Below are 18,598 nucleotides of genomic sequence, written 5' to 3'. Positions count from 1 at the left end.
AAGGCACATTGTATAATAGTTATCGCTAGGCGATGAAGTTTTGGGAGAAATCTCTAGAGAAAAGACTGGCGACATGCTTTGGGCAAAACTTGAAAGTTGGTACATGACAAATTTTCTCCAATTATGTACCATGCAAATGCATGAAGGTGAGTCCATTCATAAACATATTGACAATTTCAACCAAATTGTTCTTAGCTTGAAAAATATTGGTGTTGCGGTGGAAGATGAGGGACTAAGTTCTTATTCTTCTTAGTTCTTTGCTGAAAGCTTAAGAAAATTTTGTAGACACAATAATTCTTGGTAGAAATTTACTATCAGTGGAGGAAGTGAAAACAACCTTACAGTCTTAGGAATTAAAAAGGCGAATTACCGATTTGTATGGTGGTACTAGCTCGGGTAAAGGTATAATGGTAAGAGGAAGAATGGAGGAAAGAAAAAAGAATTCCAAAGGTGATCAAAGTCATGCAACAATAACAAATGTCATAATTGTCAAAGAGAAAGGCATTGGAAAAGAAACTACTCAGAGCTCAAGAAAGATAAAGCAAGTACTTTAGAGTTTGGTGGAGCAATTGTGGCCTTGGAAGAATTGGATGGTGGAAATATTCTCTTTGTCTCAATTAATGTCAATGATGGTGACTAGATTCTTGATTCAGCAAGTACCTTCCATATGATGCCTAACAAGGTGCATGTTAACTTTCATTAATGACTACTCAAGGCAAGTTTGTATTTTTGTCTTGAAACAAAAGAGTGATTCATTCCTTAAGTTTAAGCAATGGAAATCTCTAGTGGAGAAGTAGATAGAGAAGAAGGTTAAATGACTTGGGACAGATAATGGGTTGGAATTTCACAATAGGGAGTTCAACGAGTTCTGTGCAGATGAAGGAATAGCTCACCATAGAACTATGAGACATACACCACAACAAAATGACATAACAGAATGAATGAATAGAACATTGCTTGAGAGAGCTTAATACATGCTCTCAAACCCAGGCTTGCCTAAGTAATTTTGGGCAGAGGCAATTAATATTGCATGTTATTTGGTGAACAAATCTCCTTCTACAGCTATTAATTGTAAGACACTAGAGCAAATTATTCAATTTTGTGTGTATTTGGGTGTCTAGCTTATGCTCATGTTAATGAAGGAAAATTAGAGCCAAGAGTCAAGAAATGCATTTTTTTGGTTTATCAAGATGGTGTAAATGGTTACAAATTATGGGTCCCTAAGGAATAAAAACTCTTAATTATTAAAGATGTGATCTTTGATGAGACAACCATACTTAACCCAAGATCACATGAGGACCATGATAATAAAGTTGAAGTTCATGGTGTTAGCAAAAAGGTGGAGCTTGGAACTAAAGCTCTTAAACAGAAACCAGAGGAGACACATGATGAAGTCACAATAACAGAGTCTAAGTATATATTTGCTAAAGATAGGCCAAGAAGACAAATCAAACCACTTGAAAGCTATGGGGATTTTGTTTCTTTTGCACTTAACATGGAAAAAAGCATTGATGAACAAGAACCCACTTCATTCCATGAAGCAGTTAATTATGATGAAGCGCCACAGTGGAATGGTGCATGAAAGAAGAGCTTGAATCCCTCCATAAGAATCATACTTAGGAGCTTGTTGAGAAACTAATTGATCAAAAGATTATGGGTTGCAAGTGGATATTTATGAAGAAAGATGGAATAAGGTTCAAAGCTAGGCTTGTAGCAAAAGGCTTTACACAAAGACAAGGTATTGACTTTAATGAAGTTTTTTCACTGGTTTTGAAGCATAGTTTTATTTGAATGCTTCTTGCTCGTGTCTTTGTATGACTTAGAGTTAGAACAACTACATGTGAAGATTGAATTTCTCCATGGTGATTTGAAGGAAAGGATTTACATGCAACAACCAAAGGGGTTTTTCGTACCTAGAAAACAAGACCACATGTTTGTTGAAGAAGTCTTTGTATGGGTTGAAGAAATCACCCGAGTAATGGCATAAATGATTTGATTCGTTTACGATTGATATTGGATATACATGAAGTGAGAATGATAGTTGTGTTTTTCATAAGAAACTGCTTAACGACTCCTATATTTACTTACTTCTCTATGTTGATGCTATGCTAATCACATGTAAGTACCCAACTGAGATCAATAAGGTAAAGGCACCATTAAGTTGTAAATTTGAGACGAAGGATTTGGGTCCAATAAAAAGAATCCTTTGAATGGAGATCATACGAGATCGAAAAGCTAAAAGATTTTGTTTATCTCAAAAGAGCTATATTGAGAAAGTTCTAGAGAGATTTGGAGTGCACAATGCAAAAGCAGTTAGTACACCTTTCTTGACTAATTTGAAGTTATATGCAAAAATGTCACCACAAATAGAAGAAGCGGAAGAATTCATGTCTCGAGTTCCTTACTCTAATGCAGTTGGAAGTCTAATGTATCACATGGTTTGTACCAGGCCTGATATTGCACATGCAATGAGTGTTTTTAGTCATTATATGGCTAATCCAAGGAAGCCCCATTGGCAAGCTGTCAAGTAAATTCTCAAATACTTGAAGGGTTCAACTGACGTGGGATTGATATTTGGCAGGGGAATAAATGAAGTTCATAGTCATGTCACTAGATTTTGTGACTCAAACTATGCATGTGATCTTGATCATAAGAGGTCCTTGACTGGTTATATTTTCACACTTGTAGGTAATGCTATCCGTTGGCGTGTGACTTTACTGTCCATTGTTGCATTGTTAACTATAGAGGCAGAGTACATGACAGCTACAGAAGCGGTGAAATAAGCTTTATGGCATAAAGGTCTTATTAGTGATTTGGGTGCAAAGCACAATTCATTTAACCAAGAACTAGATGTATCATGAGAGGACAAAGCACCTAGATATTAGAATTTAGTTTATTCATTATGTGGTAACACAAGGTGATGTCTTGCTAGAGAAGATTGCTACTTCTGATAATCCAACAGACATGATGACAAAAGCTCTTCCATAAGTAAAGTTCAAATATTGTTTGGGCTCAATTGGCATTACAATAGCTTAAAGAATTCAAGTCAAGGTGGAGATTTGTTACGTATGCCTTGAATTACACAAGGTCCTTTTTGTTACCAATAATTCCATAGCATGTAAAGTAATATAAATAGGTGCATTGATTGTAAGAGTTCAATCAAAAAAGAGAGAAAACATAAGGATTCAAATCCTTTAAAGTATACTTGTGAGAGATTAAGAATTCATATAGAGTTCTTCTTTGTAGTTGTATTCTTTTCTCACAATAGAGATTATTCTTTGTTATAGTTATAGTTTGTATAATTAACTTTTGATGTCAAAGTTAATATGTCACAACAGTCTATCATTTGCAAAATTCAAGATCATATTAATTACTCCTTTACATGCATGTTTTGATGAGATTTGAGTAGCCTTGATGTTGTATATGTTTATATTATGTTGGAGTGTTGTAAGACATGGTTTATTCCATTGTATGTGTATGTGTGTGTGTGTGTGTGTATCACGTAATGTATTATCTTGATACCATGTATTTAGCTTTGGCCTTTGAAACCTGAAAAACTTACAAGTACTTTCATAAATAAATTAATTAAAGAGTTTTAATTGAATTAAAATAAGTCTTTTGCTTTGTTGGTTTGAGTTATCTTGTAGCGGTGGTGGATTGTTACATTGCGCTAATCCTTATAACTTGATACTCTTTTCAAAATTTAAAATTAAATTTCCTTAAAAAAATATCAAACATTGTTCCTCAACTTATAATTTTTCCATGCATTGTACAAAAGCTTGCTCCAGGATCGAATAAAGTAAAAAGTTTGGGCACACTATTCCCTCCCAAAATAAGGGCACAATAGACAACTTCCTTTTAGTTAATGTATTTTTTATTTATTTATTAAATATTAGAGAAATACTAGCAACACTTTCTCTAGCATTCACTTTTTGATACTAACTCTGCAATTTGTTGAATTTATTAAAAATCACAAATTTTGTGGACAGTGGGTCCCACATTATTTTTTTAAATGATTTTGTTCTTATTTAGATTCACCAAAATTTGTATTTTCTAATAAATTTTAACTAATAATAAAGAAAGTATTACTAGCATCTCTCTAAATATTACTCTCTTTGTTCCTTTTTAATTGTAAGAATTTTGAGAATAAATATTTCTATTATATGTAAAGTTTAAGATCATATTAATTACTCATTTATCAAGTATATCCGTATTTATGTCCTAATCTTTAATTAATTTACATATGCATTTATCATGAATTGGAAAGGAAACTAATTAAAATAGGAAATCTTATAAATATTTTATTAAAATCAAGAAAATTTATTACAGTTTTTTTATTTCTATATAACAACATTAAAAGACAGATAAAAAGGAACAAAATGAATTTTAATTAGTGGAACATTTAATTGAAAATTTGTTTTAAATGCACATTTATTATTTGGGAAAAGGTAATAATTTTAATGCATTCATTTATTATATTTATGATTTTTTTAATGATAAAATATGAAATTTAAAAAATAAAATATAAAAGAGCTATTAAGTTATCATTATGTACAAATTTATTTTAATGATCTGTAATATACTAGTTGATAATATTTTTCGTCAAAACAAAGTTTGATAATATTTAAAAAATTAATAATATGTAATTTTCATTTATATTATGAATATTGGAAATAACTAAAAAATTTAAAATATACTTTACTCGATTTTTTATAGCATATATTTTACTCGATTAAAGTAGCCAATTTAAATAATTAAATATACGAATATAACTAATTAAAAAAATTAATTTCTTTAACTTAATTTAGAAACCTAATTGAATAAAAAAGTTCAAAACCTAATTAAAAGAGGGTTAAATTTTTCTAGAGACTTGCAAATTAATTTAACTTAATTATTTAGGTTAATTGAGTCAATAACCGGTCAGTTTAGATTAAATAAAAAATAAAATATTTTTTTGTTAATTATACTATTGTTGTAAAATATTTATTTAGTCTATTGACTTATTGATTAATTTTTTATTTCATTATACAATAAAACAACTTAATAATAAAATAATATTTTTTACTTATTTTATTTCAATGTATTTTGTTGTAGGCCAAATTATTTATTTAATTCTTTATCTTAGTTTTTTGTCTTCTGTTTGATTATTTATGTTTTAAAAAATTGAATTTGGTCTTTCATCTTTTTTTTAGTTCAATTTAATTCATTATATTTTTAAAAATTTATTTGATAATTTATATTTTTTTTAGTTTGACTATTTCATCCTTTAAAGATAATATCGTTAATCGTTTAAGAATGATTTTCTTTTTACAGAAACAAAATGGAGGAGAAAAGATGAAAATTGAAAAAAAAAATCATTTTGTAATAATTAGTAACTTTAATCTTAAATAAATTGAAGGACTTATTTTTTTAAAAATAAACAATCAAATTAAAAAAAATAAAGGACGAAGTAAACTTTTTAAAAAGATAAAAAAACTAAATTAAATAAAAAATAAAATAAATAATCGAATTAAACTTTTTAAAAAATAAAAAATATATGATAAAAAATCAAACTAAAAAAATTAATAAATGAGTACTCTCTTGTCTTGATTCTATTCTTTACCAACAATCGAAGTTTAGCATAGGAAACACAAGATTACTACTCTCTTGTCTTGTTTAGTTTTTATGACTATGACTATGTCTCTGTCTCTGAAACTGAACTGAATAGCATTAACACAGCGATGTCGTTGAAAACGTTAACAACCTCTCCTCTTTCGGGAATCACTGTTTTGGTCCTTCTCCTCGCTCTCCTTCTCAGATTTTACATCAAATTCGACACCGCTGAGGTCAATGTTCCTAACCCACAAAAATTTAAATTCTGGGTTTTTAGATTTTTCTCAATTGGGTCATAAAAGATCCCATTTTTATTTATTTTTAATCAATGGAAATATCAGTTACTTAGTCAAGGATTTTGACTCTGCTTTTTGTTTTGCAGAGGTTGTTCAGTGCTGAAGAGCTATCATTGCTCAATGGAACTGATGAAGGGTTGCCAATCCTTCTAGGAATTCTTGGGTACTCCCCTCTCTCAATTCATTGAATGACATAGTTGCAATTATGGTGTTGCTTTAAATTGTTAAGTCTAATATATGAATGATTTTTTTTTTATTGTTTTTGTTAGATCCGTGTTTGATGTAACCAAGGGAAAATCTCATTATGGTTCAGGAGGGGGATACAATCATTTTGCTGGCAGGTATATATGTTCTTAAACCCTTTTTTCACCCCAAACATGTTTTTTTTTTGGAATCATATGAAATATTTACATTTCAACTCTTATTAACTGCAATTTGTTTTCTTTTTTCTTTCTTTTTGTGCATGTATTCAGGGATGCTTCTCGCGCATTTGTCTCTGGAAATTTCTCAGGTAAATGAGTTGTGTAGGTTGTTGAGGTTGGTGTTTCTTAAAGTGAGTGAATATTAATTCAGAATTGGGGACACTCTACCACAAACGTTGAGAACTGCATTTTCCCCATCGACTATGGAGAGATGAGAGAATTTGTAATGTTCTATATGCAGTGTCGCGAAAATCTTGATTTCACTTAATTATTGTTCCAAAATTGCTTATTTTGAGTAATTTCTAATATTCACTTTGTGATAGGGTAGAGTAGCACTCCTTGTATTCGAGGTCAAGGCACCTCCAGAATTAGAGAGAGAGAGAGAGAGAAATTTGTTATGAATTCTGTCTGCCTTCATTCATTCAATTCTACCCTATTTAACAAACGTCACATGCCAATCATTGGCAAGCCGCAATTCTAGGAAAAGGAATCTTCCAACATGGAAGGATACACAACGGAAATAATAAAAGTATGGCAGAAATAACAAAGTTTCATCAACGTGTCCACATAGTCATTTAGGTACTTGGGCCTATGGGTAGTTCTCTTGGGCCGCACCATGGTATTACTATCATCACCCACCGCTGGGAGAGACACCTTGTCCTCAAGGTGGAACATAAGTTGCAAGTCATCCCACTTCTCCCAAGTGGTGTCTTCAGGGGCTAAGCCACACCATTGAACTAAGACCAGCAAAGTAGGAGGTGAAGTAGCGTTGTCCCATTTGCTGTCCAGTATAGCCAAAGGTTTGATCAGAGGATGTTTGTCATAAGAATTAGGAGGTAGAGGGTCTATCACATGCACCAAAGGACCCTGATGTGGCTTAAGTAAGGAGTAGTGGAAAACATTATGTATCTTGGATGTGGGGGGAAGATCCAAGTGGTAAGACACGACACCTATTTTTTCTGAAATTTGAAAAGGCCCATAAAATCTCTTAGAGAGCTTGTTGTAATTGGCAAGAGAAACTGAGGTCTGACGATAGGGTCTTAATTTGACATAAACCCAATCACCAATGTGATAAGAAACATCATGCCTTTTGTCATCAGCCTGAGACTTCATTGCATTCTGAGCTTTCAAAAGACGAGTCTTTAAGGTTGTCAACATGTCCTGCCTTGAAGAAAGGAAGTTATCTACAGCTTCCACTTGTGACGAACCCATTAGATACTGTGGTATTGAAGTGGGAGGTTTGCCATATGTTGCCTCAAAAGGTGTAAGGCCTGTAGTGGAATGGATGGACGTGTTATAAGACCATTCAGCCAAAGAAAGAAATTTGTACCACTTAGAGGGTTGATCATGCACAAATGACCAAAGGTATTGTTCCAATATGCGGTTAAGGACCTCAGTTTGTCCATCTGTCTCTGGATGATAGGAGGTACTCATTCGGAGTTTGGTCCCACATAGTTTGAACAATTCACGCCAAAATTGACTAACAAATGTAGGGTCTCAGTTGAAACTAAACTCCTCGGAAAGCCATGTAGCTTGCAAATCATATCCATGAAAAAGGAGGCAACTTTGAATGCTGTAAATTGTGAGGGCAGGGCACCAAAATGGGCTCCCTTTGAAAATCTATCAACAGCAACCAAGATGGCAGTGTACCCATGGGAAGGTGGAAGGCCTGTAATAAAATCCAATGATAAGTCTTCCTGAATAGAAGATGGGATAGGAAGGGGTTGGAGTAACCCAGCTGGGCACTTTGTTTCATATTTGGTTTGCTAGCAAGTGATGCATTGTTGGACAAATTGCTTCACTTCCTTGCGCATAGTAGGCCAGTAAAAATTCTCGTGTAGTCTATGCAGAGTTTTTGCAAAACCCATGTGGTCTCCCAAGGGTGTTTTATGATATTCTTCCATCAAAACTGACCGAAAGGGGTTGAACTTGCTGTTATGCAGCTTGAAGTCAGGGTGGGAAGATGGATCAGTTTGAACTTGCTGTAATAACGTTTTAAAAGCATCACTATCATACAGCGTGTTGCGCAAAGCATCTAAAATAGTAAAATTAGGCAAGGACACAACAAAGTAATGGCCTTGCTGAGTATCCGAAATTCGAGACAATGCATCAGCAACAAGGTTGGATTTCCCAATCTTATACTGGATGAAGTAATTGTATCCCAACAGCTTGGACAAATACACCTGCTGTTTCGGGGTTTGAATAATTTGGCTCATTAGTTCCTTCAGGCTCTTGTGATCTGTGAGTATCACAAAGGAATGCCCCAGTAAATATTGCCTCCATTTGCGAACAACAGTGGTAATGGCATGCAATTTGCAAACCTAAGTAGAGGCATGTTGTAATCGTGGACAAAAAGGTTTACTGAAAAAAGCAATAGGATGTCCACGTTGCATAAGCACTGCCCCCATGGCTAAACCCGAAGCATCTGTCTCAAGAGTGAAAGGAATGAAAAAATCTGGTAAGGCAAGAACAGGAGCCCGGGTCATGGCTCGTTTGAGCTAATCAAATGCAATTTGTGCTTCGGAGTTCCAATGAAAATTGTCCTTTTGCAACAATGTAGTAAGGAGTGAGGCAATATTAACATAACCTTGAATGAATTTTCTGTAAAATCCTGTCAAATAAAAAAACCACGCAATGATTTGATGGTGGTAGGAGTTGGTCAATCAACCATAGCCTGAATCTTGGAAGGCTTAGGTGCAACCCCCTTTTGTGAAACAATGTGACCAAGGTATTCCTATTGATGTTGGCCAAATAAACATTTGGGTTCTTTAAGGAAAAACTGTCCACCCAGCAAGGTTTGAAAGACACATTCCAAATGTTGGAGATGAGAATCGAATGACGAGCTGTAGACTGATATGTCATCGAAGAAGAGAGTGGCAAACTTGCGAAGAAACGGTTTGAGAAGCTCATTCATCGTTGCCTAGAATGTGGAGGGAGCATTATAAAGCCCGAATGGCATTACCCGGTATTCGTAGTGGCCTTGGTGTGTGCAAAAGGCCATTTTCGGGGTGTCATTCTCATCCAATAGAATTTGGTGAAAGCCTTGCCTTAAGTCAAGTTTGGAAAACCATGAAGCATTGCCTGATTCATCCAAGAGTTCATCGATGGTGGGCATAGGAAAACGGTCTTTTACCGTGATTGAATTGAGTGCCCGATAATCGACGCAAAAATGCCAACTTCTGTCCTTCTTCTTAACCAATAACACCGGTGAGGAAAATGCACCATGGCTCAATTTAATCATACCTGAGGATACCATTTGTGCAACTTGTTTCTCTATCTCCCCTTTTTGAAAATGTGGGTATCTATAGGGTCGAACGTTTACAAGGTTAGTGTTTGGCAAAAGGTGAATTTTGTGAGTTATATTTTTGGGTGGGGGAAGTTGGGTAGGTGTTTGGAAGAGGATGGTGGCATATTTTGTGAGAAGGGATGCTATTTCTGGGATCAGGTGAGTGAGGGTAGGCTGGGAAATATGAGGTGCATGGGAGGTAATAGCAATACGAAAAAAAGCAGAAGCAGAATAGGTTTGTATGAGACGTTTTACTTGTTGAGAGGAAACATTCTCGGGTGTTATAGGGGCGTCTACTCGAAGGGTTACAGATTCACCATTATGGAAGTACTGCATCGTCTAAGCATCATAATTTGTAATAATAGGTCCCAATTTCTTAGCCATTGGATTCCAAGCACAATGTCCGCACCACTTATGGGGAGAACATGTAAATCTACTGTGAATGGGCATCCTTGAAGGAACAGAAGGGTATTGGAACAGATTTGGACCAATACCCTTCTGTTCCTACAAGGATGCCCATTCAAACCTGTCCTCTTGCAATTTAGCTAAAGAGATAGCTTGTGACAGGGAGATTGGTTGCAAGGCCTGTACCTCTCTGCGGATTTCTGGAATAAGGCCAAAGATGAAGCAACTGAGGAGAAAGGACATGGGCAGTCCAACAATCCGGTTTGCGAGACGTTCAAATTCGTTAAGCTACTCGTTGATCGAACCTTTTTGTGTCAATTTGAATAATGTTCCCTTCTGATCATCGTAGAAGGTCGGGGCAAAATGAGTTTCGAGCGCTTGTAACAGAGTTGTCCAGGACGTAATTAAACCATTTATGAACATCCACTGGAACTAGCTCAACGTCAGGCCATCCATATAGAACGAGGAGACAGTGATGCATTCTTCATCTGGAGTATTGTGATAATCAAAGAATTGGGAGATCTTAAAGATCCATCCCATGGCGTCTTGATAGGGTAGAATAACACTCCTTGTATTCAAGGTCAAGGCACCTCCAGAATTAGAGAGAGAGAGAAATTTGTTATGAATTTTGTCTGCCTTCATTCATTCAATTCTACCCAATTTAACAAACGTCACATGCCAATCATTGGCAAGCCGCAAAACTTCGTACCCCATTGGCAAGCCGCAATTCTAGGAAAAGGAATCTTCCAACATGGAAGGATACACAACGGAAATAATAAAAGTATGGCAGAAAATAACAAACTTTCATCTACTTGTCCACATAGTCATTTAGGTACTTGGGCGTATGGGTAGTTCTCCTGGCCCGCACCATGGTATTACTATCACTTTGTTTCATTTGGTTTTGATTTTGGAAAGCCTGCTCAGATATGCGTGTTTCATTGTTTTTCAATTTTATTTGTTTCAAATTTATTTGATGTTGTACTCAAAATTGATTACATATGTCTCATCTTCTCAATGCTTTAAATTGTAGTTGAAATGGTTTGATATTAGAATAAATAAATACTAGATAACTAAATGGATAAATTATGTGCTTGTAGAATATGGTCATTCTTGATTTTAATCATAGTTCTCAATTTTTTATTTGATTGTGGACTTCCTCCACTTCATCATTCTAAAAAACGTGCCAAATGATCATCCTTTAGTTATGTTTGTATCATACCTTGTATTTATATTTCGCCAACCATAGAGATCATCTACTTCTATTCACCATAAAAATGGTCAACTACTTTTGTTTTTGATAGTAAAGAGAATTTTTATTGATGACCAAGAAGATCTTTAAATAAATAAGTAGATGGAATGCTTTAAAATTTAAGAGGAGAAAATAGAAGAGAAAGGGTTAGCAAAAATAAAATTAGGTCTACAATAGCTTGTAATTCCTTTTAAAATTTAAAATTGAAAGGCCTGTATAGACCTTGTGTTGAACAAATGGCATTGCATTAAGAGTCTTATATCACAGTAGTACCAAATAGTCGTCTTTATTGCTGTTTGTAGAAACAATTTTTTCTTTCATCATTCTAGCATGTCTTTTAACTTCTATTCCATTTTTCTCTTGTAGGAGATGGTCTCACTGACTCATTGCGTGGTTTATCTAGCACTGAGGTTGTAATTAATGAGATTTGTTTAGTTCTTATTAATTTTGTTTTCTTCATGATTTCATTAGAAGCCTAATCATACAAATTGATTTGCTCTTCTTGTCTCCTCTTTGAATTTATAGCTTCCACTTTTTTTTTTTTTTTGTGAAATAGTCATACCTTTGTCTAAATTATAGATATAGATGTAACATTTTGTTTTCAAGCCTAAACCTGAACCCCAAATTAAATGGTGCATGCAGGTGAAGAGTATTGTTGAATGGAGGGATTTCTACCATAAATCATATAAGTGAGTTAGTCGTATTTTCTGAAATGTATTTTGCTTTAGCTAACTTTTAACTAACTGATTAAAGTCATGTATGTTTTGGAATACATGTGCACCTATATTTTGACGAATTGATGCTTTTCATTGGAAATTGATTGGCTTCTTTAGGTCCTAAACTTAATACGCTACAAGGCTTGTTAGACTTAGGGAATATTAACATAACTTCTCAAGGTGTGTAGGCTTTAATTGCTTTATTAAGAAGGATAGCATAAGAACCACTAACCAGTGTATGTTCTGAATATATTTTTGTGCTTTCTATTGCTATTACTTTATGGAATTTGTTGTTCAGAATCTACAGAGTGTTGGGTGTGTCATAGGTCCTTGGGCCAGTTTTTGGTGATTGGGTGTGGTAGTTTGTGGAACTAAAGAAGCCAATTTGTTGTCTGTGCTATATGTTGGTGCATACTGTTGGAGCTCAATTCTCATATCATTAAGCAGAGCTGAATGAGTGAGCAAATAACCTAATTATTTTAGTCCTCAAATTAGTGATATTACAGAATAAACTCATTATAAAGTGGGCTATCTAACCTATCTTAGATTTCACATAAAGGTGATTGAGGATTAACAGGGATAAAGAAAAATAATTATTTTATAAGGTGAGGAGCCTACCTCAAATAAGAAAGAAATACTATATATAATACTATCTTACTAGTTATAATATAACTTATATTAGGATTTTTGCATTTTATGTTTGAATTCTTATGAGTGGCAGTTTTTAAGTTGTGGAGAAAGTCTGTTATACCTAGGAAGAGTAAGAATATGCATGTGCATAGTCAGTTATAGTCCCTAGAAATTGGGATTTTCATTTTGGAAAATTTGATGATGAAAGAGAAGCTAGTAACCTGGAGTCCTTTCTGTTCTACTTGATTCTTCTCAGTTCTCTTCCAATCAAGATTGTACAGTCTAAAATTTTAACCTTGGAATTTTTCTTACAAATCCTTCTTCTAAGTTCTATGTCATCCAAAATCGTGATAGTGAAGCATGGTAGTTAATAACACCAATTGTTAGACAGTTGTTACAGTTATCTAGGAGAGGGGGTTGCATATAGGAGGATTATTGGGAATTTTGGACTTAGTTGTTGGAGATCTCCAGGTCCCTCAAACACCAGAGTATACTGTTGTATTTTTTTTTTTTTTGTAGTCCCTGTCTGAGCACCCCACTGCCCACTGATACAAGACTTGGGGAGTCGAGGATTCATTTCAACAATACACACTATTTTTCTGTGTTCCACTCTAATCCAGTTCTATTAAATTATGAACAATTCCTCCTTGATAATTTTTTTTTTTTGCTGTCCAAGGCTTCCTCTGAAGCCAAACCCTTTGTCTTCATTACAGTATGCAATGGGATTACATATCAGATGACTTGTTACATACTAGTTCATAGACCTTGCACTATCCTTTGTGCTGATTTGTGTGTTCTGTGGACAGTATGCACTAAGGTAGCTGCTATTTTCACATGGAACTATTTGTTTGGTCCGTCTGGTGAATGCTAGCTGTGTCCTGTGTCCTACATTAGAACAATTTCTTATGATTATGCATAAAGGCATTGCCTAAAGGGTGGAAAACACTTTGTAGCAATATGCAGTTTATTCAATTCTTTGGTGTATTTAGTTAGAGCTTGTTAGAAATTATGTAAATACGGTAATTTTGTAAATGCTGATATTATGAGCTGTATCCATCTTATATAATTATGGTAATGCTGATGCATTCCATGCCATAGTGACCCATGGCCTCCGCCCTCAGGTACCCCCATCCCTCAAGGCTGAGCCTGGTGTATTCACTATGTTAGTGCTTCTGTATCTACTAACAAAGTTGGATGGCTCTAACTATACTTGGGCTTCAACATCAAACTTTGGTTAAAGGGACAAGATTATGTGGACCACCTCACCAGTCACCACGAAGGCAGAATCAGGGGCTGAGGCTGACCATTTCAAATGGATTAAGATTGGGGCTCAACTTTATAGTGTTATCAAATCAAATCCACTTTTCATCCTTCCCTTAAGCAGATTTTTTGTGCTCATGACACTTGCGGGTCTATCTGGGAGCAAGCCCTTGATCTCTACAACAATCATACTCAACGTGGTTATGTATTCCCAAAATCTCATGACTTGGACAAACTTTTGCTTCTTGCTGACACCCTTTCCAAGGAGCTTCAACTATACAAACCTTTTTCATGTTGTTGGTTTTGTATGGGCTGCCTGGCATAGTATTCCATGGTTTGTGATAAGATCATCTACTATACCTACTCTGTATTCTTCACAGTTCACTTTGTTGCTTGTAATTCAAACACCATTGAATTTATCACGTGTCGCCATTTTCTCTCTCTAAACACAGCTAATTAAATTGCTGGCATATTTGATGGAATCTCTCTGCCCCTCAACTTTTTTCTGGGATATGATTGTGTGTATGGGACTTCTCTCCTTTGTTCTCTCTTAGAATGTGGGTTTGAGCCTAACTCAATCTCAAAAGTTAGCTCATAGAGTGAGATTTGCCGCTCACTTATATAGTTTATCTTGGTACTATCTCTAACCTATGTGAGACTTAGATTTTTTTTCAATACACCCCCTCACGCCCAGAGCACTATTAGGCTTGGTGCATGGATAATATGGTGGGTGGCCTGTTAGTGAATCTAGGATAGGCTCTAGTATCATCTTAGAATGTGGATTTGGTCCTAACTCAACCCTAAAAGCTAGCTCGTAGGGTGCGAGTTGTCCCCCACTTATATAATCTATCTTGGCACTATCTCTAGCCTAAGTTGGACTTGGGTTTTTTTCCCAATATTCTCCTTTACTGTGATTCTCTGATAGGAACTTAGATCAGAAACACGACACAGAACTGGAAATATAAATTATAATCTCCTTCCTAATATGCGCCTCTCCTATTTGTTTTACACAGCATGTTACTTTAATGCTTACCAGATTTTTCTTATCCTTATTGTTATAGGTATGTTGGCAAGCTAGTTGGCCGATACTATGATAGCCAAGGGAATCCTACAAAATATTTAAAAGGAGTTGAAGCGAAGGCTGCCAGAGGTGCACAGCTTCTAGAAAAGCAGAAGATTGAAGAGGCGAAACTACCTTCGTGCAATTCGAGATGGAGTCAAGATGAAGGTGGTGAGGTATGCAATGTTATTGTTGTTTGTAACCAGTTTATCTTTATTTTATTAACTGATTTTATTTCTCCAGCATGATATATCAAGTGATTAGGAGGGAATCATGATTTTCTTATTATTTTTTCAATTCTTTGATATAAGGTTACCTTGTTAATTTTATGTTGCTCATTTTTGCTTCCAAAGTACTTGAATTCGAAACTTAAAGTGGAAAACAAATGAAATATGACAGTAAACTACATGGAATAGGATGAAAGTTTGTGCAGAAATTAATTTGATCAGCTTTGATTGTATTAGCATAAGATTAATGAAGCAATTGGCCAAAATTTAGTTTGATATCTACATTAAAGTTTAAAGAAATATGTCCTTATTCGCTGCATGTGACTTGCAAAAGATGTCCATCGCAATGTGCCATAGTTTGCTGAGTCAAGAATCTCAAGATGTGACTTAAAAATGTATTAAAACATAAAAATAAATGGAGTCTCCTTGCGTTCCTGGTTTGCTGTGACAATTTGGCAACTCCACTAGGTGGTAATATACGAAAAAAAGTAGAAGGAACATTGGAAAATTTATTATAGGAAAAAAGGAAGTAAAACTGAGTTAAGAAAATGATGCAAAGACCAAAGGTATGATAGAAAGGATAAAATTCATGCATATTTTTAACATTAATGTATCAACAACACATGACCATTGTTAGGAACCAAGAATTAAAATGAGAAAGAAAAGAAAGGATTTTATTGACCAGTAAGAAAAGAACAGAAAATAGGAGAGAAAACTCTTCACAAAAGATTTCTCCTTTCACGAAGAGCTAATGCTCAATCTACAAATGATAAGATCTCCCTCTCTCCTATCCTTCTTCTCCTATTTATATCTAATAAACCCCTCTATCTAACTAACTAACTAACCCCTTAACTAACCAATCAATATCCTAACTGTAGTAACTAACTAATCAATAGTCTAACTGTGTTAACTAACTTTCCCTTCTCCTTATATCCTAACAACCATGATAATATCAAACAGTTGATTACAGGTCTTAAAAGATAAAGGCATAACATTCATTACTCAAAGTACATCAAGATTAAGATTTGTGATCCCCTGGGATCATCCATGCTAATAGATTCAACAAGGGCAGAGTCCAATGTGATCACTTCAGCAGGTACTGGAAAAATTCTTCCTGGTGTGGAGCACTGGACTCTACCCTTGCTAAATCTATTAACACCCTGGATGATCCCAACGAAGTGCAACTACTAATCTGTTCAAGCTACAATGAAATGCCAATGGATAACTAGGAACCTAAATCCTTGCTTGATTTGATATACTTTGACTAGTTAGTGTTATGCTTTTATATTCTAAGACTAGTAACCAAATGGTTCGATACTTTCATGGTGATAGGGTTAAGAGAATGCCTAAACCTCTTGTTACCAAAGTGTATGTTAGGCGCCAGCCTGGCAGTAATAGGAATAACTAACCGAATTCTGTTAGGAATAACTAACAGAATTCTGTTAGTTAAAGAGTACTATAAATAAGAGCTTTAACTGGTTGTAAAGGGGTGTTTTTTGGCATATTGGGATTTGGGACTAACTGAATTGGGATTTAGTTAGAGTTGGTTAGAGAAGTTCAAGTGAATTGGGATTCAGTTGAACCTTTTTCAGTTGTAATTCTCTGTTCTGAGTTCTTCTTTTATAAGCAATAAAGATTCTTAGTGATTTACTCTCTGTTCTTGGTGTTTGGCTTTGTTTTCTTCTATTTTCTTTATCCGTGAGTTGCCAGTGTTATCACATGGTCATGTTTTGTTGTGAAGCTAATCTTATAAGTATGCCTGAATTGTATTCTATCATATCTTTTTGACCTTTCTACCCATCTCTTAACTTTGTTTAACTTTATTTTTTCTTCTCATGATAAATATGCTAATATTCATTCTAAATTCTTTGTAAATTACCTCCTCGTGGATTCAATAAATTGTTGCAATGTGCAGACACGACTACTCCTTTGACAATTGTCCGGATGCTGTTTGACAACTGGGATTAAGGCTCTGTTTGGATAATTCTCAAGAAAGCAAAATGAAAAAGTTTCTTCTGTAGAAACTCTCGTTTAGTTTCTCCAAAAGTTTATTTTAACTAGTGCATAATCTAATTTTAAGTTTATAAAGGGAAGTTTAATTAATTTTACTTTCTTTTCTTTTTCTGCAAATGCTTAGTGATAAGTTTATCCAAACTGACTTTCCCACTGTGGGGGAAACACAAATTTATTTGTTGCAACTGAAATTGTCTGAAAGCATGTTTTCTAATTGTCACTTCATTATAGCCACATTGATGCAGATTGCTTACAAGTTATTTTGACACAGATTTGGCTCTTTTGATCAGGTATGGTGTGATGTTGGTTACCCTAGATTGGTTCAGAGGCCACTAGAGATTGCTTTGACAGGGAAGATGAGTAAGCGTTGTGCATGCTTTGAAGATTCTCAGTTGGACCAACCTGGCTTAGAGGTATATGAAGGGTGTGATTACCATGCTACCAGGTGCAAAGTTTAATCAGGAATCAAACACCAACGGAAGAAATTTTTTTTGAGCTATCTGTATGTATATTAAAAGCTTAATTTAGTGAAGCTGGTAATTATTTTTGTACATTGTTGCTTTTATTTTGAGGGTTGCTTTATGCTATTTTTATTCCGGAATAATCACTCTTCTTTAACAATTAAATTTAAAATTGTGCTATATGCCCCGCACTCTGTAACAGGAAAAAAAAAAAAGTCAAGTATATATTAATATTTAATGGATTTTTAAATAAAAATAGGGTATTTCTTTACTGAGAAATAAGTAGATATTATTAAACTCTTGTTTTTGGAGTCAATAAAATAAGATAATTATTTTGATTCAATTTGAATTAATACATAAATCTTCTCATGTTTCAATTTTATTGCAAAATAAAAAAAACTATTTACAAATCTTTTTCTTGTTTAAAATATAATAAAGATTTCCTAAATATATGATGTTAGTGATAGTAATTTTTAATGATGTGAAATACACATACAAATTATTTTTTTAATTAATAAGAGAAGTTTATTTTGTTTTTTTCTTACTTTTTTCTCTCATAAGTATTTACAGAAAAACTTATTTAAATAAGACCTAAATCTTCACCTCAACTCCAAAATTGTTTCTAGAAATAATCAAGATTGGAATGCCCTTTTCTTCGCTCTCATCTCTCATGGCGAAAATTATAGTATATCCTTATAAATAAACTGGAACACTAAAAGGATAAGAGTAAATTACATTCATATTCAGATTTTTTTTAAAAAGTACATATAACATTTTTTTTCTTCTATTTCTACACTAATCACTTTTATGTTTGAAAATATCCTTGACATCTTAGATTTACACTAACCTCTTTATTTAAAAACACTACAATGATATCTCTTATATATTACATTGACACTCTTACAAGTGAGTTTGTTGTGAACATTAAACAAGAAAAGATATTATGTGTAATTCGAAAAAAAAAAACTTTAATGGGTGTTA

General features: G+C 34.2%; 1 protein-coding gene across 1 annotated transcript; it reads left to right on the top strand.

The window, feature by feature from the left end:
- Window positions 1-5,600: 5,600 nt before the first annotated feature.
- Window positions 5,601-17,797, top strand: LOC114380873 (membrane-associated progesterone-binding protein 4-like). The gene is made up of 8 exons (XM_028339983.1): window positions 5,601-5,825; window positions 5,975-6,051; window positions 6,158-6,229; window positions 6,362-6,399; window positions 11,617-11,660; window positions 11,893-11,939; window positions 14,918-15,092; window positions 17,447-17,797. The coding sequence occupies exons 1-8, from the start codon at window positions 5,721-5,723 to the stop codon at window positions 17,612-17,614; spliced, it is 726 nt and encodes a 241-aa protein (XP_028195784.1). The 5' UTR covers window positions 5,601-5,720; the 3' UTR covers window positions 17,615-17,797.
- Window positions 17,798-18,598: the final 801 nt, after the last annotated feature.

The sequence above is a fragment of the Glycine soja genome, chromosome 13 (assembly GCF_004193775.1).
Source record: "Glycine soja cultivar W05 chromosome 13, ASM419377v2, whole genome shotgun sequence".
Lineage (NCBI taxonomy): Eukaryota > Viridiplantae > Streptophyta > Magnoliopsida > Fabales > Fabaceae > Glycine > Glycine soja.
Note: the sequence above shows the minus strand (reverse complement) of the source record. Positions and strands in the feature narration are given on the sequence as shown.

Bases quoted from the DNA above. Each gene is read 5' to 3' on its own strand.
- LOC114380873 (XM_028339983.1), top strand. From the start codon at position 5,721: ATGTCGTTGAAAACGTTAACAACCTCTCCTCTTTCGGGAATCACTGTT. The intron at 11,661-11,892 runs GTTGTAATTAAT...TGGTGCATGCAG, and splicing joins GTGGTTTATCTAGCACTGAG to GTGAAGAGTATTGTTGAATG. The intron at 15,093-17,446 runs GTATGCAATGTT...TCTTTTGATCAG, and splicing joins GTCAAGATGAAGGTGGTGAG to GTATGGTGTGATGTTGGTTA.